This window comes from Pinus tabuliformis, chromosome X, assembly GCF_031772625.1.
Source record: "Pinus tabuliformis cultivar Carrire ecotype Pingquan chromosome X, CPIR1, whole genome shotgun sequence".
NCBI classification, from domain to species: domain Eukaryota; kingdom Viridiplantae; phylum Streptophyta; class Pinopsida; order Pinales; family Pinaceae; genus Pinus; species Pinus tabuliformis.
In genome coordinates this window covers 1,751,322,829-1,751,347,044 of record NC_142308.1, presented here as the reverse complement: position 1 = coordinate 1,751,347,044, position 24,216 = coordinate 1,751,322,829, and the positions used below count along the sequence as shown (strand labels likewise).

Genomic DNA, 24,216 nt, shown 5'->3' with positions numbered 1-24,216 from the left:
TTTTAAAAAGAGTTGGTTGTTAGAATGTGCTAGGAAGTCTTTGATATGATTACTCGATGCTTAAAAGAAGAAGTTTGGCATGCTTTGGAATGACTAAAGATCAAGACTCCGTCGCAAGAGAGCATGACATAAACATGATGATATTGATCAACATCAATTCTGGTCTCCTAAAGAAAGAAATAGAGTTGATGATGACAACTCCAAGGAAGAAGATGTTGCAGTGTGTTCCATGAGCACTTCGATTAAAAGTGAAAGCATGGAAAAAAACTTTTGTATAATATAGGTATAGATCATGCAGAAGGATGTTGATCTCAAAGAGGACAAAGCAAGATTTGATATTTTTACAAGAGGCCAACATAATTAGGGAATTATGATATTAATATTTTGGTATTGGTTTTTTGGTTGATATATAGTTTTTCTACCTCAAAGAATGTTGCACAAATGCATAATGGCAGTTGGGACAAGTAAATCTGCGATTGTTTGTTTTGGACTCAATCCAATGAATTGAGTGGATGGTGTTGGTAATCCTTCGAGGAATATATGGTCAAGATCTTTACATCATCTTGGGATTGAAAGGCAACAGTACAAGAAGATAACCTAATGTTCATGTTTCGATAAAAATTGAGATCACTTTCATGTTTAGAGGGAGCTATGATTAGCTTTACTTTGGTAGGCGCAATATAATGCCTTTATTAATGATGAATAGAGGAAAGTGATATGAAAGGTTGATGAACTGAACCCTGTCATGAGATTAAAGGAAGAGGATGTGTACATAACATCTAGGAGGGTAGAAGCTCAATATGATAAGATACAAAGGAAAGGAGGAACATTGCAACTACTACTTGAAGATCTCCATGAAGAAATAGTAGCTGATGTATTTATAAAGACAAGCTAAAGAGCTTGTGGTTATGGCTTCCCACTTGAAAGGAAGTAAGAATTCTCCTCTATGTTTGAGAGGGAGTACGAAGTCTCCTTAAATAATTAATGAGCAAAGGATCTATTCCCTAATCAAAAGGGGAATGGAGATCTCCCCTCTAGTTGAGAGGGAGTGAAGTTGGACATCATATTCTCCATGTGTCATACACTAGACCAGGACTAATCGTTGTAAGTCTTAGTGAAGGCACTAGGAAGGAGAATGGAGGATTGAATAAGCATCTGAAATTAATACTCCTTGAGGATAAAGTATCCAAGATAGTAAGTAGTCTTGTTGACCGACACTCTTTGAGAATTGGACAAGTATCCAAGATAAGAGTGGTGGAAGAGGGCCGATATTCTTTGAGGATTGGGAATCCAAGATAAGAATAGTCCTAAAAGGACGTACCTAGTGAACATCCGGATGGGGTATGTACCTTGAGAGGTAGTGGAATGTCTCACGTAAGGCCTCCCAACATTATGCTCTAATTTACATAGAGCTTGTCAGTTAAGGCCTTACTATGTTGACAATGCTGGTTATAATGTTGATGCTTAAAGATGGCTTATCAATCCAAATCTTCTTATGAGAACTCTTCAGTTTGAGAAAAATTCTTGTACCAATTGTACAATTATGACTACCTCCCTAGTTAAGAGGGAGTGTTTGAAAATTTAACTAGTTTCGATCTTCATAATTGTCATTGTACTCATGTCATTTTGTATATCTTATGTTACAAGAAAAATAAGGAAAAATATTATTTTTAAGCATGGGTTTGATGCTCCATTTTATTGGTCAACTAGGTCAAGCATGTATTTCATGCACCTAGGGTTTATCAAGTCAAAGGAATATTTATCTGGAGTCAAAAAGAGTCTTTATCATTTGTATAGGACCCTATTGGGCAAGTTGTGACCTGTAAAAGATATTATTTTTGAGTCTAGAAAGTCAAGTTGGACCTCCAAGACCAAGTCGGCCTAGTTTGAGGCTATTCGACCTCCATAAAAGCATATATATAGACGCTGTTTGACCTCATTATGACACACACTTTTGCAGTTCGATCTCAAGAAAGAATAGAAGAGTGGAGGACAAGGAGGCAAGAGGAAGTCTAAACAAGAAACAAATATATGATTTTTGAGCCTTATTCTCTCACACGTGCGAAGATTAGGTTTTTTGTCCAAGTTGCAAGGCCGAGAATTGCAGGTCGAAGTTACATACCTACATTTGTGGTCAAAACCTTGACTAGAGTAGACCTTGAAGAAGATTTGACTTTTGTTGACTTTGAAGATTGGAAGAGTTTTGACTTTTGTTGACTTGGTCAATCTTTGACTTGGTTGAAGGTGATTCTTGGAGGGCTGACTTGGTGCTTGGAGGTGGTCTTGACTTTGGACTTAGGGTCTTGGACTTCTTATTTGAATTGATTCTATAAGAATATAAAAGATTCTTTCTGGGTTTTCCCCTTGGAGGGGTTTTGCCCTGGCTTGGAGCCTATATTTTGTGTCTACTGTCTTTTATGATCTTCATGGTTTATGCTCTTGATAATTGTTTGATGAAAAGAATCTAACAAAGAACAATAAAAAGATAATATAAGTTCACAAGCTTTTATCAAGGATAAGGAGAATTTGTTTTTATCGCTGCCCTACTTGATTCCCCAACAACAACCTCCACCAATATCCCAACCTTTGGAAGGCTAGAATCATCCCATCAATCTGCACAAGACTATTCACCATTTGGCACAAACAACTTAGATATTCAACAAATTCATATTTATTATTATTAAACATATAGAAGATGATTACAATTTGTGGGAGGTCCCTGGCTTTATACTGCCTTGGGTGCCTCTTGGTGAATCAAAGATCATGCCCTTTTCCTAATAATTACTAATTAACTAATTTTTATATACGTTGCCTTCCTCCCAAAAAAATGCTTTGTCCTCAAAGCATACATAATGATAGATGATGTTGATGAAATGCTTCAGTCTCCCAAGAAGCTTCTTCTTCTGGTAAGTCCTTCCACTTGGTCAAGTATTCCTTGATTACATGAGATCAAAGCTTCTTTTTCTCTGGTTGATATGATACCTTCTGGTTCTAAAATGACCCTTCATCATCTAAGGATGGAAGCATTGTTTGTGTTGATTGATGGTCGCCCACTGCCCTTTTAAGGCAGGGTACATGGAAGACGTTGTGAACATGACTTCTATCCGGAAGGCTTAAACTATATGCAACTTGGCTGATCTTTTTGTTGATCTAGTATGGTCCATAGAACTTCGGTGCCAATTTATTTTTTCCTTTTTGTTTCAAGGACAACTGTTTGTATGGCTGGAGCTTGACAAATACCCATTGTCCAACTTCAAATTCTCTCTCGGTTCTGTTTTGGTTAGCTTGTTGCTTCATACGGTTTCTTGCATTATTTAAATTTTCTTTTAGGGTTTGGATGATTTTTTGGGTTTCTTCTAGTTGGTTTTTAACAACTAGTAGATTTGTTTGGACGGTAGCTATATCCTTCCATTTCGGAGGTATGTGCCCATACAAAGCTTGGAATGGAGTCATTTTTGTTGACATATGATAAGTTGAATTATACCACCATTCAACGAGATGCAACCACTGAACCCACTTATTTTGTTTTTTTGTAGCGTAAAAGCATAGGTAGGCTTCGAAACATTTATTGCCAGCCTCCATTTGTCCATCTGTTTGAGGGTGGTAAGCGGAACTCATATTTAGGTAGGTTCCTATGTGGTTGAACAATTCCTTCTAGAAATTACTCTTAAATTTGGCATCTCTATCACTCACAATGACTTTCGGAAAACCGTGTAATTTATAAATATTTTTGCAAAATATCTCAACGATTTGTTTAGCTAACTCTGATTTCTTCATTGCAATAAAGTGAGCATTTTTGGTGAGTCTGTCGACTACTACGAAAATATTATTTTCACTTTTATTTCTTTGACATTTGTCACATTTTGCTACATATTTCTGAATATCGCGCTCATCCCCTTCCAAAAGAATGATTGACGTGCATTGTAGTAAGTTTCAAAGAATCCTACATGTCCTGCTGGCAGTGAATCATGTGACTGCTTTAGTATCTTGGATTTAAACTTGGAGTTTGAATTCAAATAGATTCTTCCTTTATACCATAGAATATCGTTCTTCCATTCAAATTTTGAGTTGTCTGGAAGGTTATTTCTGGATCCTTGGCTTACTCACTTCGAATCTCATTAAGCCATTCAGTAACAACAATTGAGACTGCAAGTAATGTTGGTTCTTCGTCTTTCCTAGATAGGGCATCTGCTACTACATTGTCTTTTCCCTTTTCATGTAGTATCTCCATGTCAAAGGCGACAATTTTTTCAATCCATTTTTGTTGTTCTTTGGAAAGTGTTTTTTGTTGAAGGAGGTGCTGGAGACTGTTATTGTCTATTCGAATGAAGAACTTACTTCCCAAAAGATATTGTCTCCACTTGGCTAGTGCGTGCATAATAGCGAGCATTGGAGAACTTACTTCCCAAAAGATATCGTCTCCACTTGGCCAGTGCGTGCATAATAGTGAGTATTTACTTCTTGTATGTGGACTTAAGACGTTCTTGTTTATTGAGCTTTCTGCTTTTAAAAGCTATTGGATGCCCTTCTTGCATTAACACTGCACCTATACCGAACCCGAAAGCATCACACTCGATGATAAATGGTTTAGAGAAATCTGGAGTTGCCAATACCGGGGCATTAGATATAACTTCCTTCAATTCTTCAAAACACTTTCCTGCTTCCTCATTCCATTGAAATGATTTCTTCTTTAAAAGGTTTGTTAGAGGTGCAGTTATATGTGCATAGTTTTTAATAAAATTTCGGTAATATCCAGTCAATCCTAAGAACCCTCTTAGCTTGGATATAGTAACAGGTTTGGTTCATTCCTTTATAGCCTTGATTTTATAATGGTCTACTTTTACTCTTTCCTGGGATATTATGTGTCCGAGATATTCTACTTCTTCCTTCCCAAAGGTGCATTTGGATCTCTTGGCATAAAACTGACGCTCTTTCAGTAGTGTAAGAACTTTATCCAGATGTTGTAGGTGCTCCTTCCAAGTTTCACTGTAAATTAAAATATCATCAAAGAATACTAATACAAACTTCCTAAGATATGGATGGAATAATTTGTTCATAGTTGCTTGGAATGTTGCTGGTGCATTAGTTAACCCAAAGGGCATTACATTAAATTCGTAGTGACCTTCGTGTGTTTGGAATGTAGTTTTTGGTATGTCTTCCAACCTGGCTCTGATACCAAATGGCACAGACAACTTAGATATTCAGCGAATTCATATTTATTATTATTAAACATATAGAAGATGATTGCAATTTGTGGGAGGCCCCTGGCTTTATGCTGCCTTGGGTGCCTCTTGGTGAAGATCATGCCCTTTGCCTAATAACTACTAATTAACTAATTTTTATATAACACCATTCATGTCAATAGTGTGTTATCTGGGGTGTATGTTATATTTGAATGCTAACTGTGGTTGCCTATATCTGTGCTGTATGTTATATTTGGATGCTAGTTGTGGTTACTATTTCAGAGTGCGTTGTAATTCTAAGAATCTTGTTTGGGGGCATTTGTTGTGTCAGGTGCCACTTTTCAACATACTAAAGAAGTTTGATGGTGAATCAATCACTGAAGTAGTCCGTCCCCAGATTGCAAGGATGAGATATGCTGTGACAAGGCTGCCACAATATTTGATTTTACATATGCGAAGATTTACAAAAAATAATTTCTTTGTGGAAAAGAATCCTACTCTTGGTGAATATCCTCAAACCTATATTGCATAGTTTACATTCCCATATTGTCGTGCTAGAAAATGAAATTGATTTTTCGTGACGTCCTTTTTCCACCAGTGAACTTTCCTGTCAAGAATTTGGAATTAAAGGATTATATCCCTTTGCCTGTGCCAAAAAACAATGAAAAATTACGCTCCAAGTATGATCTCATTGCAAATATCGTCCATGATGGGAAACCTGGAGAAGGGTCCTACAGGGTATTTGTACAGAGAAAGTCAGAGGAAGGCTGGTAAGCTCTCAAATCTGTCAACTTCTGTATAAAATGTTAGCCATCAATATTTCCAGGTTCTACATGCAAACCTTTCTCTCAATTTAATATGGCAGGAGTTTGTTTGAATATGTTATTGTTTTCCAACACACTTAATTCTTTTTTTTTTCACAGGTATGAAATGCAGGATCTCCATGTATCTGAAACTCTACCTCAGATGGTTGCACTTTCTGAGGCATATATGCAAATCTATGAGCAACAACAGTAAGAACTGATGAAGGTTTTACGTAGAACTTTTGTACTGATATCCAAGGAATTCCTGTAAGATCTGATGAAGGCTTTACATATAATTTTGTACTGATATCCAAGGATTTCCTTGTATGATTTATAAGAATAGTGTAAATCTTTTAATAGTTAATCAGATAGAAATATGTTTTGCTCTTGAGGTCCTCTCTGCTGTTATTAGGACATGAATTTGCTGTAAGTTGGGACCTTTGGAATGTTCTTTTTTTCACTTAAATTTCCCTGGCTAATTCAAGTCCAAATACATAAATAGTTGAAATACAATGTTCATGATCTACACATAAAGTAGAACTTTCTTTATTAGTTCCAATCTATCTTTGGCAAGGAGTAATTTAGTTTAATTCTTCTGTTTTTTTTTAAATATAAAAAAAATGATGGCTTGATTTTCTTGGAGAGAGTTTGGCTGTCTTCTGTCAAGAAGATGCAACAGATTCAGAACTTTTTTTTAAAACAAGCCTATATCTCATACAAAATCTAGTTCATTTTTGTCAAAAAGCAGCTCAAGTTCAATAGCATAATTGTTTCAGAGATTGCAGTATACATATCTGCACACATGTATGTGTGTGCATGCATGTAATTTCAGTTAAATTGATTTTGTTACAAGAAATAAATATATACTGAAAATGTAGTTTTATCTCTGCCTTAGTAGCAAAACAGGGACATCAAAATTGTGTATGCATGTGGTGTTTTTTGGTTCGAGTAAAAATTATTTATGCCGAAGGCGTTTTCTCTCTGTACTTTCATGTCCAAACACTGTTCACTGCAGCGAATCAGTGAGATTTAATTTCGTCGTTCAATCCAATGGTATTTGACCACGTGGTGTTGAAGAAAGTGTCACTAGGTTCGGTCTTCATGACATTGATTTTTGTAAACAAGAAAATTGAATTTATTATTATACCTTGCTGCATGGGTTTCATGAGCAAGAAGGCTATTTATTTAGTAGTGGCTCCTATTGAGAGCCTTAGGATAAGTCAAAGAGTCAATGTCATGTATTAAGAAGCACTTCTTGAGCAATAGAAAAATATGAGTCTATAGAAATGTCAAAGTAGCCCTCCAAGACAAGCACAATCCTCCAAGACAAGCACAAGAAGAAGTCTGCCAGCAAAACAATGTGAAACAGTCATGTTGGCCTCAGACTGAATTATATATATATAACTGTCATGCCAGCTCAATAAAAAGACACAACATTTCACACTGTCAGGTTGGCTTGAATACATGGGCAGACAACTATATATACGCTGCTGAAGTCACCACAGGAAGTACAGAACTTCGGATTACTCTGAAATTTCGGATGGCACAGTGAATCTCGGACAAGTGCAGGATTGCAAGAATCTCGGACAAGGGTGCAGACATCTCAGATAATTACAGTGGCACAGTGATACAGTCTCGGCATAATTGTGGCAGGGAAGATCTCGTTGGAAGAAACACACAGTCATAGTCTCGGTGATGAAAGGTGATTTCAGGATCCCACTGTAGCACACACAGTCTCGGCATAATCATGATAAGGTGGTCTCATAGTAACACACTCTGTCTCAAAGGTGCAGTCATGATCTTAAGCATAGATATGGTATCAATGAAGACACAGTCACAAAGTTATAATCTCAGTGAAGGTGCAGCTATGAAACAGTCATGATCTCGGTGGATTTAGGTACAGATTTCATTCATATATATGGAGATCTCGTTGGTATGTTGAAGACCTCGATAAAAGTGCAGCAATGGTGTTACAACAGTAATGAAGATCATGGTGGTCCAAGTAGTGATGGCACCAGTGTTATCTCAACAATGATGAAGAAGAGGATTGGTGTCTTGGTCTTGGAGTGGCATCATAGGTCAAGGGTCATGGTCTTGGTATTCGTCAATTGGAATCTCTTTAAGAAGAATTTTGTGCAGGTTTTCTTCTCCAAGAGGGAGAGGTTTTGGCCCTGGGAGAAAGCCAACATCGTGTGTTCTTGTCTCTTTTGTTTTTGATAGCTATTTGATGAACTAAGAAGACACACTCTAATAATAATAACAAGTGAAGATTGTGCTAAGTAAAGTTAAATAACTCACAAATAGTTATCGTGCTAAGAAGAATCTCACTATCTACATCGCCCTAGATACTTCAACATGGTATTAGAGCTAAGGTGCTGAAGTCAAAGGAAGGGCAGCGAAAGAGACATTCAAGGATCAGTTTCAAGAAGGGCATCAAAGCAAGTTAAAGGGCTGTCAAAATTGAAGGATCAGTCTGCAAACAGCAAGGGTTTTTGTCTATTCAACCAAGGAGATAGTCTACAACAACAAGATCTTTTGTCTCCACAGTGATCATCAAAAGGCCACCAAGACCCTCATGAAGATGTCCTCAAAGCAATGAAGCTCAAAGGACCTCAAAATTGAAGACTGCATCTCAAAGAAGGTCAAAGTCCTAGAAGCAGTGTTGATCTAAAGTATAAAAGAAGGCGAATTGAAGGCAGTAAGGCATGGACATCTTCAAAGGATCATCTCCTTGCCCTAGAAGCAAATCATCCGAGGAAACAACAAATCATCCTTATCAAAAGAAGCAACCTTTTCTATTAAGGAAACACTGTCTCATTTGTAAGAAGGGCATCCAAGAAGAAGCTCTAGTATATCTAATTCAACCATCATCAAAGCAATCAAGGTGAAGATTTCATCTTCACATCACAAGTAAATATCTTTTCAATCTATGGTCAAGTTTGGTTAAATGACTTCATGATTGCAAGGACATCTATAGGTTGGATGGGTCGTCAAGATTCCTTGCATGAAGGAGGATAGACAGAGTCCTCTAAGTCGCTGAAGTCATTAAACATATCAAAAGGTCTCCTCTGAATTCATGGAAAGGGACACTTATGAAAGATCCCCTCATATAGCAATGTTGGAGACATCAAAGAGATGTACATGATAAACTCATTCTCTGAAGACGCAATGAAGAAGATCACATGAGATCTATACGAAAGTAAGGGTATCAAAGGATGTAGCATATCTTCATAAGGTCCCATCTACAAGATCTAGGAAGGAAGATGGGCATCACTGATCTATAATGCACTAACATACAATCAAGGTAACAAATATCCGTGAGATAAGAAAGTTACCTCATTCGACAAATTATGGTCTTTATGCTAAATAGAGAAAGACAAGTTGATGACAAAAGTATTGAAGGTTAAAGGACTAAAACATGTGCAGAAAGGAAAGGGAAGTTTGGTCCTCAAACAAGACAGAATAATATAGCTAAAATTATGGAAAGATTATGGAAGCTCATATCACCAGATAGATGGAGGAAGCTGAAGAAAAGGGCCAAGGAAAGAGGGAGTAACAAATCTCTACTATGATTGGGATAGTATCCCTCACAAAAGGGTCCTATCATAAGCTTCTGTTATAAGATATGACAATGATAATAAGATGCATCGTGACATCATGGAAGAATTAAAAACAAGAGCTCATGACATAACCATGGGAATCATGAAGGACAAAATCCATGGCAGACAAACATGAAGGATATAGCTCTCGAGCAGTGTTGATAATATCACCGAAATATCGACGATATTCGTAAATATCACGATATTTTCGACGAGCCGAAATATCGCCGATACTTCGGCAAAATATCGCGCGACGATCCAAAATATCACCCAGTGACTGTCAAAAATTTCTGCGCAGGTTATATAAGTCCGATTTTGGTTTTTTTCAATCATTTTCATTTTTGATTGCTGAAGAAGGAAGGGAGAGCTATGTGCTTACTGCCAAGGAGGGTTTGAGCGTTCCATAGCTGTTATCACCACCAACAACGAAGATTTCATTGATCTAAGCGTCAAGAACAGTGAGACAATTTCATTTCTTCCATTAACAGGTATGTTCAAATAAACCCCTATTTTAATGAATTTTTTGTTAGTTTTAGGATTGTTCTTGCTTGCCTATTTGCCTACAATCATTTTGCTTGATTTTTTTTTTTTTTCCATTTGAAAAAATTTTCATGCCCATGAGCAAATGTAAGGGCTTCAAGTTTTCTCCATATTTGGAGAGCAAACTCCATTTTTTTTGAGTTCATAGCTGCAGAGGCTATTTATTAATTTTATTATATATTAGGGGTTCATCTCTATAAAATTTCTTCACCTTAGAAATTAGTTTCTTATTGTGCAATGTGAAGTTGTGAACAGTGAGGTAGGTTTACTGTTTGCCTATTTTTAAAAGTAAATTCTATGTATGAATTTATGAAATTTCAAATGGATTTATGAATTTTCAATTCACATTGCAAGATTGCAAATAATGTAGCAAAAAAACTGTTTTGTAAAATGATGTGGTTATTAGTATTACTTATTAAGTTACTAATTCCAATTTTTTTTTGGTGCCCTAGGTTTGAGTTAGCCCACTACAAAATACAAATATGCCAAAAGCCTTGGACCCATTTTGGGAGTATGGGAACCCTGATGGTGGGACAAATTGTGCATATCTTACATGAAAATTGTGTGGGACCAGGATGACAAGTGGGGTTACACGACTGAAATACCATCTTGCTAGACTCAGTGGACATGATGTTGTGGTTTGTACAGTTTCTAGTCCGAAGCTTATACAAAAAGGTCTTGAGGCAATTGATGAAAATGATAGAAAGAAGGAAGAGGCAGAAAGAAACAAAGCTGAATGTGCAGGTAGATCTTTCGGGATATCTTCTCCTGATTTTGATGTTGAGGGTAGTGGCCCTAGTGGGAGGGGCTCCACAGCTGGCACACCATCACCTACTACTGCTAGTGCGACTGCGAGGTCATCATTTTTTGTTCCATGAACAGGACCTGGAGCACAACCTGGCATAAAATCGCTTGTTAAAAAGAAGGAGAAGCAAGAAGCAGATAGAGTCATGGGGAGGTGTATTTTTTGGAGCGACTTACCTCTCAGCATCACCAAAACCAATCCATTTTGGCAGCCAATGTGTGATGCTATTGCTGTTGTGGGCCCAGGGTACAAAAGTGCCACATATGAGGAGTTGTAGGGGCCAATTCTTCAAGCAGAAAACCAGGACATCAACTTTAGATTGGCGGAGTTGAAAAAGACATGGGAAGTTACTGGATGCACAGTGATGTCTGATGGTTGGACAGATAGGAAGGGTAGGACCCTTATAAATTTCTTGGTACATTGTCCTAAAGGTACCATGTTTATTAAATCGTTGGATGCATCAGAACATATCAAAGATGCAGCAACGATATGTGAGTTGTTAGATGGGTTCATTTGGGAGATTGGTGTGCAGAATGTGGTGCAAGTCATAACAGACAATGCAACGAATTATGTGTCTGACGGCAAAATGCTTATGGAGAGGCATCCCACATTGTTCTGGACTCCGTGTGTAGCGCATTGTCTCGATTTGTTGCTTGAGGATATGGGGAAACTCTCCTTCATCAAGGAGGCGGTTGATATGGTTAGGAGCATCCCCAAGTTTATTTATAACCATGCTTTTGTTCTTAGCCTCATGAGGAGGTTCACTAGAAACAAGGAGTTGCGGTGTCCTACCATCACACGTTTTTCCACAAACTTTATTACTCTTCAGTCTTTGCTTCGATGTCAGTTCGAGTTGAAGCAAATGTTTGTGTCTGATGATTGGCGTAATTGTAGATACAACAGGAGACATGACGGGAAAGCCATTGCAAAAATGGTGTACTCTGAGACATTTTGGCATGGAGTAGAAGAAGCATGTGCAGTTAGTGAACCTATAGTAAAGGTTCTTAGATTGGTGGATGGGGAGAAGCCTGCAATGGCTTATTTGTATGAGGGCATGGATAGGGCCAAGGAGGCCATTCGTTCCTATTATGCAGACAAGGGTTCTGTTAGCCTTGATAGGCGGATGATGTTATGGGATGTGATTCATAGTCGGTGGACAGGGATGCTTCGTTGACCCATTCATGCAGCAACACTCTTCCTCAACCCCGCATTTTCATACAAATGCAACTTTGATTTTGATGGCGAGGTGATGGAAAGGCTCCATTTCTGTATTCAGAGGATGGTACCTGATCCTGAGCTTCGTAGCAAAATCAATCGCGAGATACAGTCTTATCGGGATTGCGTTGCCCTATTTGGCTTTGATGATGCTATTAGGGAAAGGACCCTCTTCATGCCACGTAAGTGACAAGTCATCACTCACTAGAAATTAGAATTTTCAATTTAGAATTTCCTTACTTATAATTCTATTTTTTTAAAATTCAATTATGTAACTTTTATTTGAAAGTTTAATTATGTTTTAAGTTTTTGAATTTTTATTTCATTATTTTGTTGTAGATATTTGGTGTTGAAGCTATGGTGCAAGGGCACCAAATTTGTAGAAATTGGCCATACGAATCTTGAGTCAAACATGTAGCTCTTCAGGGTGTGAGCGCAATTGGAGTGTATTTGAGAAAATACACGCCAAAAAGCGCAACAGGTATAACTTTGAGCTCAAGCCTTCAGTTGAACAATTACACTTATTGTAATTTTTAATTTTTAATTTATGACCTTCAAGTGTCAAGAGTTAAGAGTCAAGACTCATTACTTTTTTTGACACTCTTACAGGTTGGAGTTCGCACGCCTCAACGATTTGGTGTATGTGCATTACAACATCCGACTTCGAGTGAGGCAAATAGAATCACCAATGGATCCAGATGCCATTTCCTTAGACAATATTGATGTATTGTCTCCGTGGAGGGTGGAGTCTGAGGAGCCCATCTTGGAGGAGTCACCTTCATGGTTAGAGCCAGTGGCAGATGATCCATTAGAACAGGGGCAGCAAGAGGAGGACTCAGAGTCGGAGGAGCAGTAGCACTCAGAGGAGGAGCAGGAGGAGGAGGAGGAGGAGGAGGACATTGCAGGAGCATCAACATCAACAACATCTGCTATAGATATAGGAGAGCATAGCCCCATACCTAGCACTCATTATTTGACATTAGGTGCAGAGGCAGGGTCAGGGCCTTCTACTACTAGGGGCAGGCCTGGCAAACAGCCCATCATGTTTTCCCGTAAAAGGGGGAGAGGGCAATGATTTTAGATAGATAGCTGCTAGTTTTATTTGTTATGCTACATATAACTCATGATGATGAGATACTTTTATATATGTGATGTTGTTTTGTATTGGTTCTCCACATTTGAGTCCTTGAATGGACAATTATCAGGGATCAACAGGATTTGGTATCGCCTTTGATGTATCATTTCTATTTGACATCATATATATCAGTGTTTTCTTCATATTTATGTGCCAATGTGTTTATTTCATGTTGTTATTGCTTTATATGTTTAAAAATTTGAAAAAAATGAATATATTCTGCGTTTTTTATGCTTGCCGATATTTTGGCCGATATTGCCGATAAGATATTTTCTGGACCCTCGCCGATATTTTCCCGATACCGATATTATCAACACTGCTCTTGAGAACCTCAATGGACATTAAAGAAAGAAAGGAGCCATCTAGGACAAAGCTCATCATACATCAAGTCAAAAAGGAAACATCTGCCAGTTGGGGATATACAAGATCCTCAAAATTCTCTGATGAAATCCTCATCAGAGGATTCACTAATATAAAGAGGAAGCAAGTGTTTCATCAGGAACTCTTATTTAGGGAATTCATGGGATGGTGGTGTGATGACATGAAGCAGATCAAGGGATTTAAGATCTTTTTAATCAAAGAAGTCGCTGGAAGAATCCTAGATGACCTAAAGGTAAAATGAGGTATGTATGCTTGTATTTAATATTATAATGTCATGCCATATGGTTGTAGGTAACATCGATCATTACTTCTATCTTGAGAAGCATGATCAAGAGGTAAAAAAGGATCTTCTCCTCTAGAAGGATGCAGGAAGGCATAAGTCACACTAGATGAAATCAACATAATTTGTCCTCATATGAAGTATGATGTAGTTGACTAAGAAACTTTGATTGAAAGCTCGTGGAAATGGAATGTGTGAGGAAGGAAGAGATAGTGAGATATGCAACCATGATGAAGGCAATCAACATGCAAAAGACCATGAAGATTTGATTAGGAAATCTCTCGGAAAGATATGAAGACTCTGATGGAAAAAGATGTAGACCCTTGACAATAGATACCTTTGGGAGAGGTGTCAACATGTATGCAGGATGCTGATACCTACAAAAAGATGTCATGATGAAGAGCCATCTAGTAAGGTATGATTTGATTTCATGTTATATTTTGATTTCTTGAAGAATATCTGGATAAGTTCTTGCAGGGCTACTGGAACAAGAATTGGAAGTACAAGTACAACTAACATTCATGTGGATAGAAGAAGCATGATGAGGAAGAAGTAGCCATATGAAAAAGGTTCCAGATATGAAGAAGGCCAATTTCCATGAAGAAAAGGAATGACATGACAAACTAAGGAGGAAAGTGATCGATGGCCGTTGCCCTATAAGGAAGAAACTCAACTAAATTTCATGACATCAAGAAGAAAAGTTGATCAAGCAACTAAAGGACTCACGAAGAGGAAGTTATTGATGTATATAAGAGTCCCTAGCTAAGAGGGAGCTCTGACAAGTTCCTGATTAAAAGGGAGCTTGGGCAAGTTTATGATCAGAGGAAAGTTGGGCATATCTTCCCCAGTTGAGAGGGAGAGATAGACACAACATTCATATCTTCACTTTGGAAGAAAGAATGGAGGATTGGGTTGTCATCTGGCATCCGATTCTCTTTGAGGATGTGTAGGGCATCCAAGACAAGAGTAAGCAAGAGGACTGATATTCTTCGAGGGCTGGGAACCCAAGATAAGAATAGTCCTAGAAGGTCATACTCAGTGAACACCTGGGTGGGTATGTACCTCGAGAGACAATGATGAAAGTGTCTATAGTCATTGATCTCGCCAACATTGTGCTTTGATCTGATGAGAGATAGAGTTGTCAGTCAAGGCCTTGCCATGAAAACAATGTTGGTTACTATGATGCTATACATATGGGTTACCAATCCAATTCTTCTTATGAGAAATTCTTCGGATTGACAATGACCAATTTCCATCATGAATACCTCCCTAGTTAAACGAGAGTGTTGAAGAAAGTGTAACTAGGTTCGGTCTTCATGACATTGATTTTTGTAAACAAGAAAAATGAATTTATTAGTATACCTTACTGCATGGGTTTCATGAGTAAGAATTTTATTTATTTAGTAGTGGCTCCCATTGAGAGCCTTAAGATAAGTCAAAGAGTCGATGTCATGTATTAAAAAGCTCTTCTTGGTCATGAGAAAAATGAGTCTATAGAAATGTCAAGTAGCCCTCCAAGACAAGCACAATCCTTCAAGACAAGCACAAAAAGAAGTCTACCAACAAAATGATGTGAAACACAGTCATGTCAGCCTCAAACTGAATTAAATATATATATAACTGTCATGTCAGCTTGAATACATGGACAAACAACTATATATACACAACTGAAGTCACCACATGAAGTCCAAAACTTTGGATTACTTTGAAATTTCGGATGGCACAGATCTCGTATGGCACACTGAATCTCGGACAAGTGCACGATTGCAGGAATCTCGGACAAGTGCAGGATTGCAAGAATCTCGGACAAGGGTGCAACCATCTCAGATAATTATAGTGGCACAATGATACAACCTCGACATAATTGTGGCAGGGAAGATCTCATTAGAAGAAACACACAATAGGCTCGGTGATGAAAGGTGATTTCAGGATCCCACTGTAGCACACATAGTCTCGACACAATCATAATAAGAAGGTCTCATAGTAACACACTCTGTCTCAAAGGTGCAATGATGATCTTAAGCATGGATATGGTATCAATGAAGACACAATCACAAAGTTATAATCTCAGTGAAGGTGCAACTATGAAACAATCATGGTCTTGGTGGATTCAAGTACATATCTCATTCATATATATGGTGATCTTGTTGGTATGGTGAAGACCTCGATAAAAGTGCAATAATGGTGTTACAACAGTAATGAAGATCGTGGTGGTGCAAGTAGTGATGGCACCAGTGTTATCTCAGCAATGATGAAGAAGAGAATTGGTGTCTTGGTCTTGGAGTGGCATCATAGGTCAAGGGTCATGGTCTTGGTATTCGTCAATTGGAATCTCTATAAGAAGAATTTTGTGCAGGTTTTCCTCTCCAAGAGGGAGAGGTTTTGGCCCTCGCAGAAAGCCAACATCGTGTGTTCTTGTCTCTTTGTTGCCATTTGATGAAATAAGAAGACACACTCTAATAATAATAAGAAGTGAAGATTGTGCAAAGTAAAGTTAATTAACTCACAAATAGTTATCATGCTAAGAAGAATCTCACTAACTACATTGCCCTAGATTCTTCAACACATGGTTTGTCCTTGAAGCACAACCACACCGCCGCTGCTCTTCCATTTCGAAATGTTTGTCGGGATATCGCCACTGATGTTGTTGTTCAACATGTTGAGGAGCCCAAGTACTGTGTTACGAAAACACTGCATCTAGAGATGAGCCATGCGAGCCCGATCAACGACACCCATTTCAACTTCTGCGCACTGGGCGTTTCATGGGCACATAACGTCCTGTACATCAACATTAAGAACAATAATCAGTAGTTGTTTAGCATACCAGAACTGTCCATGACCCTGACAAGATTTGATTCACTAGTTTCACAATGAGTTCCTACTCTTCGTCTTTTTCTTGCTGGATCAAAGCAAATAGATCTAATTCCTCTAACATGTTGGTATTCTGTTCCTGTCGCAATTGTCCTTTCTCAATCACCAAGTGCTCCAACTTTAACTTACCAAACACTACTTTAAGCATGCGACCCTCCACAGAGTGGGTTGTGATAAGCCTATAAACATGTACAGGTCGTGTTTGTCCAATCATGTGGCATCGATCCATAGCTTGCATATCCATTTGAGGATTCCAATCACTGTCATAGATAATACAAGTGTTTGCAATAGTAAGCTTGATTCCAAGACAACCAGCACGTGTGCTTAGTAAAAAGATACAAAAGTTGCTATCCGGGCCATTGAAATCCCTTATCTCATTTTTCCTATCTTCCAACGTAACACTTCCATTAGTGCAACAAACCTAAAATCCTCTCTCACTTAGATAGTATTTCAACAAGTCAAGAACTTTAGTCCATTGAGAAAATATCAACATCTTGTGTTTCTGAGCTTTCAAATGCGTTAATAGCCTGTCTAGCAAACCAAATTTACCACACTGCTTAACCAACTGCTCCACTGATGGATATTCGAATGATTGATCAAACTGTGACTCCAAAAGATCAGGGTGGTTGTAATTCTTTCGCAGTTGAATCATCAATTTGTTCAACTTTCCCTTTAGGCCTGTGACATTTTCTAGTTTGTTGTGCAAATAAACATCAAGTGTTTTGTTGACCAAATGATTTTGGATCTGCTTCTGATGTTCTATCATATTTGCATACAAAATTATCTCTTTTTCCCTGGGCAGGATTGCTCAACCTCTTCATTCAACCTTCTAAGAAGAGATGGTCCAAGGATCAAATGAAGCTTTGAAATTACTTGAACTCTGCTTTTCTCTTCAATTTCTCCCTGCCTCATTGCATTGCTTTGTTTCCCAGCTAGATCAAACCAAGATTCAAACTCTTCACATGATGTGAATATTTGAGGCAAAATGAAATTCAGCAAGGGTCAAAGTTCCGCCAAATTGTTTTATAGGGGTGTTCCAGTAAAAAGCAGGTTATTTTCAGCAGGTAAGGTTTTCAATTCCCTTAGTGATTTGAAGTTGGAGTTTTTTAGTCGCTGTCCCTCATCAACAACTATATATTTCTAGTCATAGCGAGCCAAAGCCTTGCTATCATTCAAAACAACCTCATATGAAGTGACAATAACAGGGAATGTTGGACCCACTGTGTGAGGCATGTGGATTTTCCTCAGCTCTTGTTGCTCAATTTTGGAGCCGTGATAGATTATAGCATTCATGCTTGGAACAAACCTATTGATTTCATTCACCCAATTCGAGAGAGTTGAAAAAGGAGCAACTATTAAAAAGGGCCCTTGCATGCCCGACCCCTTGAGATGAGCAATGAGACCGATAGTCTGCATCGTCTTTCCTTGACCCATTTGATCTGCTAGAATTCCATTGAGCCCATTTTTCCACAGAGAAATCAACCACTTTACACCCTTAATTTGCTTTAACCTTCCCCCGATCAATAGAGGAACAAGTTCCATCTGTTCCATCTGTTCTTTCTAGTTCGTCTCCTCCTCTATTAAATTATCAGAAGCTTGAACTGGGGTGCCTCCTATGCAATCCTCCATCATAACATTGATATCATTTTTTAACTTTTTCTTTGCATGATAAAGAGTCTGCATTATTAGTCACCATCTTACACTTTCAACCCCTACCACTTTTCTTCACTGCACTTGATTTTGCATTGCCATTCTCACTTGGAATAAATGTGATGTCGTCCATCTTCTCAAGCAGAAACTCTGAATAAAGTTGAGTCTGGCTAAGAAGCTCATCCAATTTGTTAAATAACACATGATCCATCTGTGAACTCCCATTGCTCAGTTGCTTTTCCATTTCCTTCATTTCTTGCTCAGCTCCTTCTTCTTCTAGGCGTTTCTCCTCCAAGGCTATATCCTTTGGAACTTCTGATGCTTCACCATGAATTGATAAATCATTATCATCTGCATCAACAGCTGGTACTTCACTTCCAGACATTCCCTCATCTTCTAAAATAGATATAGGTGAATGTGCATCTCCCTTAAGACTTGCGGTTGAATCCTTCTTCATTTTTAAAAGCATTTGTCAATATCAATTCGACAATGGTCTAATCGCTTGATGTAGTGTTAAGCTCTTCACTAGGATTCCGCTCCTGTGTTCAATCACATGCATATTGCATGAGTTTGAAAGAGATGAAGTTGGGTACCATGTCCAAGTGAAATTTGTACCTCTCAGACTTGGCACCTGAAATACACCTGCGCAAGTCACTCTAAAACGACAAGTTGCTGGGATATGGATGTGGATGTGCTTTAGGCGCTGAGTTGAGAAAATTGAGAGCATCTCTTAAGTTATATGTTTGAATTTGTTTTAATGGTTGACTCCGTCCCTTTGCTCATTCAATTTGTTTTATTTTTATTTTTTTGGTGTATTTTTGCGCATACAAAATAAATGAAAATGACCAAGTCAATAAATGGAGAGATGAGAATATCCATGGCCGCTATGTTGTACCCCTCTTCATATCCTTCCTAGGCCCAATTAGATGTATGTAGATGAGAGCCCCCTAGGTGTAGGGGTCGCAAAATCCCTCCCAATTGGAATTGTTTCAACCAATTCTAGGGCACTGAACGATATACTGTGAATAAACACCCAAAATTCAACCAATTTTCAGCAGGTCATAAAACCCTACAATATCCCCCAGAAAAAGCAATTGAGTGGGCAAAACTTCACCTTTGTGAGAGCCTTTGTAAAGATGTCTGCAACTTGATCATCGGTTGAACAATATTGCATTTCAAGAACATGGTCATGAATGAACTTTCTGATGAAGTGCATGTGTAGTTCAATGTGTTTGCTGTGCTGATGTTGGACTGGATCTTTGCATAGTTGAATGGCACTTTGATTATCACACCAAAGTGTAGTCGGACGCTGCTGCTGAAAGCCAAACTCTGACAAGATCTGACGAAGCCACAGGGTTTCCTTACTAGCTTCTATGGTGCCACGATACTTTGCTTCTGCTGAAGAAAGAGAAATGGCACTTTGTTTCTTGCAAGCCCATGTAATAGGTCCAGAACCAAGAGTGAAGACATAACCTGCAGTAGACTTCCGATCATTAGGGTCACCAACCCAATCGGAATCAGTGAAACCAACCAATAGAGGAGATGCTTTTGCATTGTAATGAATCCGAAACTGAACTGTACCTCGAACATAACGAAGTATTCTTTTAGCTACTTTCCAATGACTTTCATGTGGGTTTTGCATAAACCAAGCAATAAGGCCAACAACAAAGGAAAGGTCAGGATGAGTATGGGTTAGATACAAAAGTTTTCCTACAAGCTGGCGGTATAAGGTAGCATAAACTTCAAGGGAAGTACAAGTGACTGAAAGTTTGGTTCCAGACTGAAAGGGAGAAAGGGCTAGCTTACAGTCTTCCATGTGAAAGTGGCGTAAAATATCATAGGCATAATTGGATTGGGAAAGGGAAATACCTTCCTTTGATTGCAAGACTTGAAGACCAAGAAAATAATGCAAGTGTCCTAAGTCTATCATTTCAAACTTCTTTTTAAGGCTGGACTTCACATGGTTTATAAGGTTGGATCGCTACCAGTATGGATAAGATCATTAACATAAAGAACAAGAATGATAAGAGACTTACCCACTTTCTTGGTGATATGAAAATGGGGCTCTTAGGATTCTTTTCTAACTTACAAGAACCTCTCCCACTTCCAAAGCTTTAAATTTTCCCTAGTCTCAATGATTAACCAATACGGAATTAAGAAATGCTTGAAAATAAGGTGTATGCTAGCATGTGTTTTTAACTGTTTATGTGCTTTTAAAATTCGGTTGTTCGTGCTGATATGTAAATACATATGATAATAGACAAATGCAGTAATAAGAAAACACATAAGACAACAATTTAATACGAAGTTCACCCGAAACGCTTGCGCTACATCTCCTTGGGTTCTAGTCAACTCGACTAGGCTCCCTGGGATTATGGCAACAGTTCTTTTACAAGTTCCACACTCAACTCCAATGTTTTACACAGGAACATTGGGCTCAGAACATCATCTTATCCCTTGGCTCTTGGAGCTCTTCGGCTTTCTGGCTCTTGGCTCTGGCTGTGGCTTTTGGCTCTCTACTCTGGCTCTTTAAGCTCTTTCTCTTGGCCTTTGCATGCCTCTGTGAGTCGCTCGACCTCTAAGCAACTCCAACAACAATATCTTGCTGTCAATTGAGCTCTCTGGCTTTTCACTCAACCTCTGAGCGACTCCAAAGACTCTCTGCGCATTCAGCTTTTTCTCGCTGTTCGCTCTCCTCTCTTCTTCTCCCCCCTCTATCTGTGTCAGTCTGTGGCTTTAAGCCATCTGCTTCTTGACTGTTCTTTTTCACTTTCAGCGCTCTCATTCCCTGCCTCTGTCCGTTCGAATCCCTTCTTCAGCTGTTACAGTCACTGCATCACACCTCACAGGGAAGTGGCTACCTATTCCGTAACGGATAAGTGTCAGGTTCACCGAAAACACTCGATCATTTGAAACAACCGTTATTTCCGTTTACTCCAACGAAACACGAATCTCTACCAACTCATCGTCCATGTCAGACTTCAAAGTCCCGCACAATCTGCTTTATGAATTTGTCAAATCCGGTCATCCATCGATCACATCTCCGCCGTTGATCTGGAGCCTCCAGATCCTATGGTCTCTGTCCATATCGCACGGGTAAGTTGCATGACCTTTACTCGCGCGATGTGAGCGGTTTTCTCTCTCATCCACTAGACACGTGTCACCCATTGTATGGAATCGCGCAGAACTCTGTCGAACCCGCTTACCGCCTGATCTCTCGCGATATCCTGCCGGTTTTGGCGCGGGACCCACCTTCTGACGGAATCAGCGATTCCCTTACGGTTTTATGCCTTTTCCTCGTGACCGAGCGCTAATCGCGTATTAGAAATTGCCTCTGTTTTTGGTTTCAGCCTCCCGATTGCCAATTTGTGCCAGTGTGCGGTCACCATGGGCCAACAGTTTGCACGCTTTGACTGAGGGTCCTCGTTGTTTCGTGCTGACCACAAATTGCCATTGTTTAGAGGTTATTTCTGATAAGCTTGATATCCACAAGACTTTGAACTTTGACCTTTACAAAGTTTGGGTATCTTTAAGAGAGTTTAAGGATCCAATTCGGATCACGCATTCCCACTAAAAGAACTTTTGGTCCACCAAAACACTGATATATTGATCTCAGCAGTAAATGAGAGGAACAAAACCCTCTTCTTTCAACCTCCCTACACTTCCCTTTGCATAGTGCCTCTGAACCACAATCTCTAACCACTTCCCTTCTTGGATGGGTTGGTCGTCTTGGGAAGAACTGTTTTCCTCCTTGACTTCATGCATAACTTCTGCTGTGAAGTTTACAGAAGGTAGTTTGAAATTTTTTACCTTGATCTTTGATCCAAGGTGGCTCAAACGAATTTGAAGTACATCTGCTTCAAAAAACTTTCATTTGTACCTGTTTGAAAAGCTGCCAACAACAACTATTAACAACAGCAGGTATACAGACAACAACTAGATGGACTAACTCCTGCTTCAACAAAGAAACATATTTCACATCTTGTGAACCCTTCCTTGTCTTATATCTGCATACAAATGATTGACTAGATAACAAGCCAATAAAACATGCCTTTAAAACAAATGACCCTTCAGGTCAAACATGTAGAAAAAGACCTTTAGGACTCTTTTCCAAAAGATGAAACACTTCATCATTATCTCCATTTTGGAGACCAAGTTAACTTCTCCCAAGCCAACATTACATGCATCTCATGCTCATGCATGCATTCCATCTATCAACTTTCGCTTAAGTACACTGTACTTTTGAAGTTGAAATGAACATATTGTTGCAACAATAAAGTGAGTTTTCTACTCAACTTCTTTCCATTTACCATTTTGGTAAGATCCTGCAACTTGCATTTATTCCACAAAGAAATGCAAACAGATGCATCAAAGGACATGCAGTCTTAATTGGATAAGAATTCTAACCATTTCTTACCAATCCATTCAAAGGTCTCTCCTTGGTTTGCACATTAGCATCAATATGTGAATCATCCTGAAACACACCAATCATGGAATCTTATTTCCATCCCTGCGATTTTCTTTTCCCACCTTCTCCTTTAGCTTTGGTGGAAGCAGTGCTGGATTCAAAGTCCAACACCTTTTAGTAAGATGCCTTGCTTATGGCATTGAGTGCAACACATGTGCATCTTTTTGACAGCATGATTTGCCTTGTCCTGTGGACCTTTCGCTGCTTGCTTCTTTTCCTTCAAAAGTTTCTTATATGTGGCCATCCTCTTCCAACATCTAGAAACATAATGGTTATCCAAACCACAAAAGGAACATGCAATTCTTTTTCCAGGCTTTACAAAATCAAAAGGAATGTGTTTAGAACCAGATTTATACTTGCCTTTTTCACCTTTATTGCCTTCAGGAGTAGGTGAAGCAAATGAAGAAGTGGCTCCCTTTGGAACACCATCACTTTCTTCAAGGCTATCAGAGTTTCCACAACTCTCTGGTTCAAGTGTGTGCTTTTGAACACCTGCATCCTGCGAATGATGTTTCGAGCTATTGCATTCCTCCTGAATACAATCCTCACACTTCTGAGGTAGAGGACCTGCAATGAAACTCCTTTTTGGAACTGTTTCAATGGCCTTCATGGAAGCTTTGGAACTCTCTCCATAAGACTGTTCATAACCGAGACCCAAATACTTGGGCGTTTCCTCAACTATTATTGGCTCAACAATACCTTGTGCATATTTTCGCAATCCTTTTCCTTCATAGCCCATCTTGGACATTAGCTTGGAACCTATGCCTCTAGTATGTTTTTCAAAAGAACCAATATAAGCATTCTTAGAAGAATTTGAAGACAAACTGGAATGGTTTACCTCTTCTTCAAGCTGATACTTGACCAAGGCTTCTTTGGCAACAAAGAGTTGTGACTCCAACTCATGCATCCTTTTCAGGTTCATATTTGCAATATGAAGTTGTCTCTCCATTTCCTGCAATTTGCCAGAAAGCATATGCTTTTCTTCCTCCGCAGAATTCAACTACTCTCTAAGTATGCTGCTCTTCCTTCCATCCTCATACATTTCTCTTACCTTTTTCATCATGATGAACAAGTCTTGCTTCATGTCTCCATCAAAGGAACTTGTGAAGAAAGAAGAATTCGAGGATTCACTTGTAGAAGTTGTCATTATGCAAATGAACAAAATAACTTCAAACAAGATTATTAAAGAGCTTATTCAGTAACCTCTTAGAACAACCTTTTGTGCTTCAAGGATTGCCCTGAGGTCCTTTGGGATAGAAGAATGCCTTCAGCCTTTCTTCCTTCTT

The 24,216-nt window shown here is 38.8% G+C and overlaps 1 protein-coding gene, 1 long non-coding RNA gene and 1 pseudogene across 2 annotated transcripts in view; 2 read left to right on the top strand and 1 right to left on the bottom strand.

Annotated features, from left to right (window-relative positions):
- LOC149146800 (uncharacterized) overlaps positions 1–6,374 on the top strand; it is a 158,260-nt gene extending 151,886 nt beyond the window's left edge. Inside the window, exons 7-9 of the mRNA XM_089447293.1 lie at positions 5,515–5,686; positions 5,782–5,953; positions 6,107–6,374. Coding sequence (XP_089303419.1) covers positions 5,515–5,686; positions 5,782–5,953; positions 6,107–6,200 — 438 coding nt within the window. The 3' untranslated portion in view covers positions 6,201–6,374. The remainder of the gene's footprint in view (positions 1–5,514; positions 5,687–5,781; positions 5,954–6,106) is intronic.
- Positions 6,375–12,490: 6,116 nt separating this feature from the next.
- LOC149146799 (uncharacterized) lies at positions 12,491–13,423 on the top strand. The gene is made up of 2 exons (XR_016265297.1): positions 12,491–12,626; positions 12,755–13,423. It is a non-coding gene; the product is annotated as an uncharacterized LOC149146799 (long non-coding RNA).
- A 3,322-nt stretch (positions 13,424–16,745) lies between these two features.
- Positions 16,746–18,919, bottom strand: LOC149146798 (chromatin remodeling protein DDM1 pseudogene; annotated as a pseudogene).
- Positions 18,920–24,216: the final 5,297 nt, after the last annotated feature.